This window comes from Micropterus dolomieu, linkage group LG19 (genome assembly GCF_021292245.1).
Source record: "Micropterus dolomieu isolate WLL.071019.BEF.003 ecotype Adirondacks linkage group LG19, ASM2129224v1, whole genome shotgun sequence".
Taxonomy (NCBI): domain Eukaryota; kingdom Metazoa; phylum Chordata; class Actinopteri; order Centrarchiformes; family Centrarchidae; genus Micropterus; species Micropterus dolomieu.
The window spans coordinates 19,514,760-19,524,720 of record NC_060168.1 but is presented as its reverse complement, the minus strand read 5'-3'; the positions used below and the strand labels follow the sequence as shown (position 1 = coordinate 19,524,720).

General features: G+C 40.4%; 1 protein-coding gene across 1 annotated transcript in view; it reads left to right on the top strand.

Moving 5' to 3' along the window:
- Positions 1-536: 536 nt before the first annotated feature.
- The window catches only part of vegfba (vascular endothelial growth factor Ba), a 15,110-nt gene continuing 5,685 nt past the window's right edge, over positions 537-9,961 (top strand). Inside the window, exons 1-5 of the mRNA XM_046029870.1 lie at positions 537-1,482; positions 6,864-6,915; positions 7,012-7,208; positions 7,321-7,394; positions 7,504-7,539. Of these exons, the coding sequence (XP_045885826.1) occupies positions 1,405-1,482; positions 6,864-6,915; positions 7,012-7,208; positions 7,321-7,394; positions 7,504-7,539 (437 nt within the window). The 5' untranslated portion in view covers positions 537-1,404. The remainder of the gene's footprint in view (positions 1,483-6,863; positions 6,916-7,011; positions 7,209-7,320; positions 7,395-7,503; positions 7,540-9,961) is intronic.

Here is a 9,961-nt window from a genome sequence, read left to right as displayed (position 1 = left end):
GGTCTAAAGAATGTATAAAAAAATAGGGAAAAAATGACATCTTCACATTGTTTTTGTCAACAGTCAGAAACCAAAGATGTTCAGTTTGCCATCATAGAGGAACACAAAATCAAGTTAATATTCATGAGCAGTGTAACAACCAGGGAATATTTTGCATTTTTCTTAAAAAGATTAATCAATTATCAAAAGTTGCAGATACATTTTCTGACAATCGAATTATCCATTAATGGACCAATCTCAGCTCTTTAAATACAATAATTAGTAGAACAGAAACCCTTAGAGAAAGCCTAACTAAAAAGAAACAATACGGAGGACATGACCTCAGTGGCAGCCACCCTACTTTTCCCCACTAACAAAGGGGCCCCTGAAGGCACCCCGACCCCCCACTTTGGGACCAGTAGAGACGCTGCACCTGTATCCAGTGCGCCTGTCCCGTTTGGAAAAAGTTGGCAGCGCAATGGTTACGCTGCGTGCGTCTCAAGGGCAAAGGAAACGAGGAAACCGATCACAACAACTAATGAAGACCATACCTTTCCAGATCTCTCTGTGTGTCTGCGGACTGCCCTGCTGCTCCACGGGCTCTGTTGTAGCTGGACTGCCATGTCTGTGGAGGATGTTATTCTAGTGATATGTATAAGAGGATAAAAAAAGGGAAAGATGCGCCTGGAAGGGAAACGTCACATTTTCAGAGGGAGCGACAGCGTGGAGAGGCTGTGACCGAGCCGGGGAGCGGAATATGCGGCACTGTCCCTCTGCACGCCTGACCAAAGCGTCGGATCTTTACCGGATAAATTTCCTATAGCTGGATGGTGTGATTTGTTTCAGCCGCACAACACGTTTTAGCGGAATTTGGATGATCCTCCAGTCACGCCAGCCCGGACACCCAGACTGGTTTCATGGGATCAGGACCAATAGACTGACGGTGCCCTGAATAAAGGCTACATAGGAAGGCACCACTCAAAGTTTCATTCAGATGTCAGGATTTTAAGGTTATAGTGCCAGGGTGTGATTTAAAATTATTACTTGAGGATGGCATATTTTCTCTTTATATGTTGAAATGACTGGAGGGAGGGTTATTTTAAACAGGCAGTGCCTCACTAATTAAATACAAGGCTTTAACTAATCTATTATCAAAGTCTGGGTTGGGAACTGACTCCTCCAGTGAAAACAATCATTTTGTCTCAAGCACAAAAAGATAAAGTTATTAGCCTATTCCATCACTGAGGATGCCACCCTGGGTGTCCTTTGAAGGAAGGGGAGACTGGAGAATGAAAGCGGGATTTCTGCGTCTTTAATCGGACACAGGAGCGAAGGAAGGACACTGCCGGACAAGCCACCTTCTTTATTTTCTTTTATTGGATCGGTCCAAAAAATATTTTTACGTGCCCCTTGGACTCCTGCACAATGGGGATTATGCTTCAAGTTATTCTAGGAATGTTTCAATTCCTGCTGCTCACCAGTATACCGACGTCCCATGCCAAGGTATGTAGCCTATGCATTTGGCCTGAAAAGACTGCATGAAGAGGTCAGCCTGCCATCGGCTATGAGCTCGCGCGACTTATTTCCAGCTTATAGCCTTTGATGGTCACTCGATTGGCAGAAAGTAGCATGACATCCATTTCTGAATGAATTTGTTCTGGAGAACATGTGGGACTTTTATCTTTGTGGAAGTTATCCAGTAGGTCAGTGACACCTGTCACTTCAGGTCCAGTGGCAGGAGAATTCAATATAATATTCCTGTAGGATATTATGATTTGTCTGTGGTGCTCAGAAAATACTTTACAGCGATACTGTGGTGTTTATTGTTAGAAAAATTTATTTGTATAAAAACAACTTTTGGGTTGAGGAAAATACTCATTCAGCATATATGGCTCTTATTTAATCAGGAAGACTCCCTCCACTGGGCAGGTCCACCACTTACCATTAGGAAAAGGGCTGCAGGACATCTGGACCAGAAAACCATTCATTAACAACATTACTATTAAAGGAGTAGTTCAACATTTTGGGAAGTAGCCTATGCTTTCATGTACTACCCGGGAGTTTGATGAGAAGATAGCAAAACCGTGGCTTAGTTTAGGAGAAAGACTGGAAACAAGGAAAAACAGTTAGCCTGCTTTGTCCATGTGTAACAAAATCTGCCTAGCAGCTCATCTAAAGATCCCTAATTAACATGTTTTATATGCGTCTGCATTAAAAAACTAATTGTAAAATTACTTTCTTTGGATGGGACCAAGTTTGACACATAAACTAGTCACCATGAAATGGAGAATTGTCATTTTTACACATAGTTTTCAGTAAGGATTACAAAATTAAGGACATATATAGTGTTAATGAGTTAGTAATTAGTAATTTTTTAACAGTTGGACCAGCCTAGCTAGCTGTTTCCAGTCTTTGTGCTAAGCTAAGCTAAGCTAAGCTAACCAGCTGCTGGCTGTAGTTTCATAATTACTGAAAAGACAAGTGGTAGGCTATTAATCTTCTCATCTAACTCTGGGTAAGAAAGCAAATAAGTCCAAAATGTCAAACTATTCCTTTAAGTCATTAACATCAACCACCAGTCCATTTAAGGAGTCTTCCTGATGAACTAGGTGAAAGAGAAAGCTAAAATCACAAAGCAAGTTTCTGGAGGTAGATTTATTAGAGCCTGACAACTCAAAAGTTGTTCAATTAATTATTTAAATCTCTGAAAATCTCAATGGTACAAAAAAGGCCAATGAAATTTTCCAACACCTCAGGGGAAGTCTTTGATTGCTTGTTATATCTTAAACCCAAAGATATGAATTTAGCAGTGTTATAAAAAAAAGAGAAAAGCAGCAGATCCTTACATTGGAGAAGCTGGAAACAGAAAAATTAATGATAGTTACGCTTGATAAATTACTTGAACCATTAATCGACTAATCAGTGCAGCTCTAAAGCCATAAATTAACTCTTCTAAATACTTCCTAAAGGGCGTCTCATTATAAAGTGGTGAGAATAATTCTTTATCAACTACATTATAGACATCATTGACAAGAAATGTTCAGCAATAGTACTGAAGTGGTCCTTGATGTGACATATGGGTTCGTTTTCCAGGACACACGCACAGATGCAGACACATAGGAGACCTGCATGTGCTGTTTTTTTATTTATGTCTGGAGACTTCTATCGGGAACATGCAGTGCTCTGCAGCCCTGTGGGATCCAGCCCTGACTTTGTGCTGCTGTATGTTTTAGTGATGCATCATCCTAGACACTACATGGTATACAACCGGCCACAGCCGCCACCTCTCACCCGAGACTCTCTGCTTTCATGCCTTTTACTTTTCTGAAAGCTTATTTGAAAAAGGGGTCATCCTTGTCTTCCTGTAGTGCAGGCCCATCTGTACAGTGTTGCTCTGGGAGTGGCTGGGAGTAGACACTACAGACAGAAATACCAGTGCAGATGGTATTGGGCTGGCACTCAGGAGTGTGTGTGTGTGTGTGTGTGTGTGTGTGTGTGTGTGTGTGTGTGTGTGTGTGTGTGTGTGTGTGTGTGTGTGTGTGTGTGCGTGTGTGTGTGTGTCTGGCTGCCAAAAGGAGGTAATCTTATGCTTGTCTCAAAGACTGATACAGCAAAGACACACTTACTTAAGCTCACATCCCACCAGTCACAAAATGGCCTCAGTTCCAGCTTAGCTCAGAATCACTGTGGGCCTAACCAGTGTGTGTGGGTAGAGGGGGGTGGAGAAGTTAAAGGGGGGCGACTGGACAAAGTCTACATTCCCTTACAAGTGGCCTTGGTCTTCACAGACATACACACACACGCACACGCACACGCACACACACACACACACACACAGGTCCAATAACATCAGTGTGTGTGTGTTGGAGAGCTATAAAATTCAGTTTCTCTTGCTGTGCTTTCTTTCAGTAGTGGAAGAAGTATTTAGATCAATTACATAGATAAAAATACCAATAAAACAATGTAAAAATAATCTAAAAGTACAAGTAATAGTGTTCAAAATCCTACTTAAGTAAGACAAGTATTATCTGGTAAAGTGCAAAATTTCCTTAAGTCTCAGATATTTTCTGTTGTTTGTGAAATATTGAATAATTTTGCATCTTTGGGCCTTAAACAGACAAGAGGCCCCAACTAGATACTGCTTTTATTTAAGGGGTCAAAAGCCAATCCAGTTGGGAACCACTGGTTTAATATTTATCTGCAAAGTGACTATTGCTATAAAATAAATGTAGTTTCCCTTGAGATGTAGTGTAGTAGAAGTATAAAGTAGCAAAAAAATGGAATTAGTCCAGTAAAGTACAAGTACCTCAAATTTATCCTTAACAGTACTTTAGTAAATGTACTTTCGACCACTTGTGTTTTCCCTCCCAGAGGTGACTATAGGACACTGTATTTTAGCGTAAAACTGCATGTGGGCAACGTAAGCTAACATGTTCAAATTAATGTCAGAACAGAATAAATTTAAATATAGTAATAGCTGTCTTGCTCATCAGCTCCCAGTTGCACCCTTACTGTGACAGTGGCAGATTCTTGACCTATCCCACTGCTGGGCTACTGAAGGTGTTTCAAACGCCAAAATAATGTGATAGCCTTGAGGTCAAAGGCAGCAGGTATAACTCATTCAGTCAGTCGTGGAGTTGATATATTGATTGGTTGGATTTTGGTCATGACATTTTCAGTTGCAGGCTCAAATGGACTAAAATGAGGCACGTTTGATTTAACTGTCGTACTACTGTAGGTCTTTTGTGTGTATCAGTTTTCACTTTCCTCCTGTCGTTTAACCACCATGCATTATTGAGCTTTTCATGTGCAGATGGCAGGTGTGAATTATTGTGCTGTTCATTAACAGGAAGTACTTTGATCTGTTGATACGCACCAGCAGCCTTTTACAACAGTGTCAAACAGGAGCATGCAGGCAGGAGCTCAATAGTTAGTTCATAAAAAATCATTCTTATTGATCAATAACAGCAGGTACATTACACTGTTGTACACATTTGTAAGAAAATCTTTAATTTATTTATTTATTTACAAAATATCAACATTGATACAAATACTCTTTAGCATGTGAGGGCAATCTATGTAGGGGAGAGCGGGGTAAGTTATTACGTGAGTAAGTTGTCACACTACTCATAACACTAGAGTCTCTATCTCAAAAATCAAATAGCCACTTTGTGTGACTTCTTGCTCTATGTTCAACTTCCTGTTCACATGTGGTCAAGGTCACTCTAATCTGAGGTGAGCACACTTTTCTTATTTTTTTGCTTCAAAAGTAAAACTTTACATTTCATGCAATACAACTTCGTTAGGTATGAATGTTCAAAATGATAACTTTGCACAAAGTAGAGAAGACAATAACGTGTCTTTTGATACTTCAGCTGAAGAGCTATGTTGTGCTAACTTTGAGATTTAACCAACATTAGCACACGCCAGTTGTCTCATTGACTTTGGGGCAAGTGTGCTAATGTTGTCTCAATGACTTTGGGGCAAGTTGTCTCAATGACTTTGGGGCAGTCTCAATGAAATAAAATTGACAAATATTCAATAAAATCATTAAATGATAAATAAAATTCACGGATGCAAATTTGATAATAAGAATTATTAATGTACATTTTTAACTCCGCTACATAATACCTCTGACACCAGTATTAAATGATAAGGTAAATAGAATATGTACTTCTTTAATTTACAGTAGCAGCAACATGCCTGGACTACACAAGGCTATATTCATGATACTGTATGAAGTAGTGTGTGTGTGCGTGTTGGTATACAGTCTTATACTGTAGGCATGTAGTATGTTAGTAGACACAAACACACACAGTACTTCATACAGTCATTAATGTAGTGAGGCAACAAGGATAGTAGACAAATAAACCTGTAATTTATTTGTAATGGCAGCACAAAACCTGACAAAATGTTAAACGCAGTCAGGCAGCTCAGGCCAAGCACCTTATGTGTGCCAGAACTGTGACTCTGAATATATGCCTGATTATTCAGATCCAGATGTGTACAATGTTAGTGTGTTTAAACACCACATCTGTTTTGTTAAGAAGTTATACATATAAGCAAGTTATCTGCAGCATCACATTCAATTACCACTCCAGTGAACGTTTGATTTTAAAGTTCAATTGAAATAAATATTCACAATTAAGTGTTCTAATTGTTTGATAATCCAGACAATTTACCTGCCGATGGGGCAAAATCTCACAATTGCACACTCTCTATTCAACAGTCTATAGATCCATAACAAGATAAGATATGAAGACGTAATGAATACAAAATATGTGCCCAAGAATTCCTTCTTTCATTTGGTATGACATTTGTACCATTGTGATGTACGGTGCAACATTAAATGATAGGCAGTGTGACAACATACCCTGCTCTCCCCTACTTCATATAACTGTTTTTGATTTAATTGATATAAAAAATTCATTTTTATATATTTTATATAATAATACGATTTGTTTATAGGTGCACATTGTTATATTTTTGTTTCATTTCAAAATATTTTTGTAGAATTCAGATAAATTCAGAATGCATGGCGGTTAGTTTGGTTTTTGCATTAAAATCTTTAGTTTTTATATTAACATCATTGTATATTGAATAGAATCATAGAATAAACCAGCATCAAACACATTGAGGATTATTGTTTTTCTTTGATGATGACCTACCAACATATTCATTTACCCAGCTGTTGACTGACTACTATACATATTTTCTTCACTTTCCCGTACATTTGTGTCAAGTTTGAAATAACACCACTGGTCATGACTCTAAAGTGCAATGCTGAGCGCTATCTAACAGGCCATCTTAACCAGGAAACTCTAAACCTATTGACACAGTGCTTTTTACATTAACCCTAACAGTATTTTTATTTCTCCCTCCAGCTTGCTCACTGGCGGCCAGCAGACTCCCCAAAATCCAGGGACGGCCGAGAAGGTACGCTCCCTGTTCCTGCAAAGAATCCTGCAGTCCTTCATGGAGCTGATGAATAAAATCATGACTGTATTGATTTTGTCTGTGTTTCTCCCCCAGTGCGGCGGTGGTTGGAGGTTTATTCGCGGAGCGGCTGTGAGCCTCGGGACACTCTGGTGGAGGTTTGGAGGGAGTTGCCAGGTGAGACGCACCATCTCTTTATCCCATCCTGCGTGTCGGTGAGACGATGTGGTGGCTGCTGTGCTGACGAGGCCCTGGAGTGTGTTCCCTCGCTCACACACACTGTCACCATGGAGGTATACGCACAAAGACACACTAAATCCTGCTCAGGTGTACAACAGTAGATGATTAATGTTGGAAACAGTGAGGGGATGTCTGCAGTTGATTTTTTTTCTGAACTGTGTGCAGCTGATGAGAACTTCTTTCATGAAGCATGAACTCATTGAACTGCCGTTTGTCGAGCACAGCCAGTGTGAGTGCAGGTAAGAAAACACACTGTTGATGTCTGTGCTCAGAGACACATTGCGGACCTGTTGTTCATTGACCTCACAGCAGCTTTACACTGACATTGTCTGCTTTATCTGTGTACAGATTAAAAGAACAATTCCAGCCAACACCTACTACAAGGTAACACATTTTGTTTTTAATTTCTTTGTCTGTCCAACTTCTTCTCTTTTCATCATTCTAATTTATGTGTGTGAGTGAGCTGTTGTTGTCAAATCTCATGTTCCATCATCTGTTATGACATAATAAAACCCTGCCTGTGTCGCCGTGTCCACTAATGATCCTCTTATAATTCTGCTGATAATGTTAGTGATGAGGAGGAGGTAGTCAAAGGAGTGTTTCAGTCAAAAACAGTTCTGGTGTAACCCAAGTAGCCATAACTTGTTCTCACATTTATTATCCGAGCCTAACATGCTTTAATTTACATTTTGTCATGTGGGTGAATTCAGCCATTTTGAAAACTCCAACACCTCAGGTCAATGTCTAACCTTTTACATGCAATACATTACCAAATTCACACCATCAATGTAAATCCATGAAGCATGTCAGTGTTTGCTTTCCAGGTTTGATTATGAATAAACATTGTGAGGAATCAACTTGCTCACCCTTGTTTTAACTGGTGCATTTAAACAGTGAAAGCAGCAATACCCAATAAAAACATTAGTAGGACACTAAACAAAGCACAGCTTTAGTTCAGGCAGGCAACGAAGTCAAGCTCAGCTCACAGTCCCAGCACATCAGCTGATCGCCACCCATGTCAAAGTCAGCCCACATCACCTGACAGCTCAGCTTAGCATTCATTGGCAAAATCCATACAAGGCGCCTTATTTAAGCTGCTTTAGCCTGCCCACCCTTCCTGCTTCCTCTGTGAGCCGCTTGTAACCCGCCGCCAACCCAGCACCTCTTTTCAGGCTATTCCTGACCAATTAGTATCATTTCGGATGTTACTGATGCCTGCTCTCCTCTGTACCCCTGGTCTTTGCTGCTGCTTTCTCTGCTTCTGGCTTTCAATGTATGCACATGGAAGGGCAGGGGGGTCCCAGAACAGAGCCACACTGCCAAACACATAACTTACTGCAGAGAAAATAAAATGTCCTTGATAAAATTGTCCTGACTGGATTATAGCGTATCAGTTAATACTACGCTTTTCTGCAGCCGACTGTGAGGGTCTTTAATACACCATCAACAGTTGCTTGTCGCAACTGCATTACCACACAACGGAAATACTTTTTTTTTGCCTTTCTTAGGTTTATTTATTAGTTTGAAAATGGCAGGAAACATGAGGAGGTAATGTGGTAAAGGTGGAATCGAACCAGGCACTTTGCAGTTACATGGTATGGGTCTTAAAGATCTGCCTCACCAGGATACAACAAAATTCAAGGTGACAAATTGTTAATGGTGATGGTTTATTTATCTCAATGCAAGCAAGTTTCTGCAAATTGACTTTAGAGCTTAAGATTTGTGGTCAGTGGACTAAAACATGAAGACACCTATCATTTTCAGGTGGTAGGTACCGTGCTGTTGAGGTTTTGTTGAACGTCAGTTGGGACTGACAGTTGTACAGTGAGAAAGGAACATTCCCGTTGCATCCCTGATGTTTGTTTGTGTACCTCATACTGGCAGGTCCAACTGCGCAATCATATGATTGCATCTTAAATGTTTATGTCCCCCTGCTTCCTGTTAGGATGTGGACATAAATAACGGATACCAATGTATGTGTGTGTATGCAGTTTTTACCCTCTTCAGGTGTCTATACGTGTTTGGCGTTGCTGAATCCCTACATGTAGGCCTATTTGCGTATGTGTACATTCTCTGTGCACTGTTATTAATGTGTGTGAAGTTTTAATGTGTGTGAAGTTTTAATGTGTGTGAAGTTTTCATGTGTGTGAATATTTGCCTTTGTGTGTTTATGTGTGTGTTTGCCCCTCCATGAGTTAGCATCTGTGTGACTCTCTTCCAGCATCCCCTGGGGCAGCCCGCATCCTGTTGTCACCATAGTGATGATTTTATCTTCCGTGCCATGTGCTCTCTCACAGACTGACGGAGCAGAGTCACACATCCATGATAGTAAATTAAAGCTCCAAAGAAACAGCAGCAGGAGCACACTCTGTTTATAATGTCAGAGCTAAGCTGGTAAACACAGGCCCAATAATTTGATATAGTTTAATATAGTTTGCAGCAGATGGTATTAGAACAAACAGACAGGGGTCGTTAAACCGGGAAAACCAAAAACCAAAGCTGTGGGCAGGTGCACTTTCCTGTTGGGGGCAGTAAAAGAGATTGTGCTCAATAGAAGCTGGGCACTCAAAATGATAAGGAGGATAGGGATCAGCAACCTGGAGTGGACAGAGCATTGTAAACTCCAGGCGCTGTGGACATGGCCCAAAAACCCAATGCTAATAAGCTGTGACATTTTCTCTTACTTTTTGGGGTGTGTCTCTCTCTCCTGATAGCTCACACAAATGTCTTTGTTTTGTCTTCTGCGTTGATTTTTGTTTATGCCAGGGAATGTGTTAAGATATTAAGTTACTGTGTAGCAACCCAT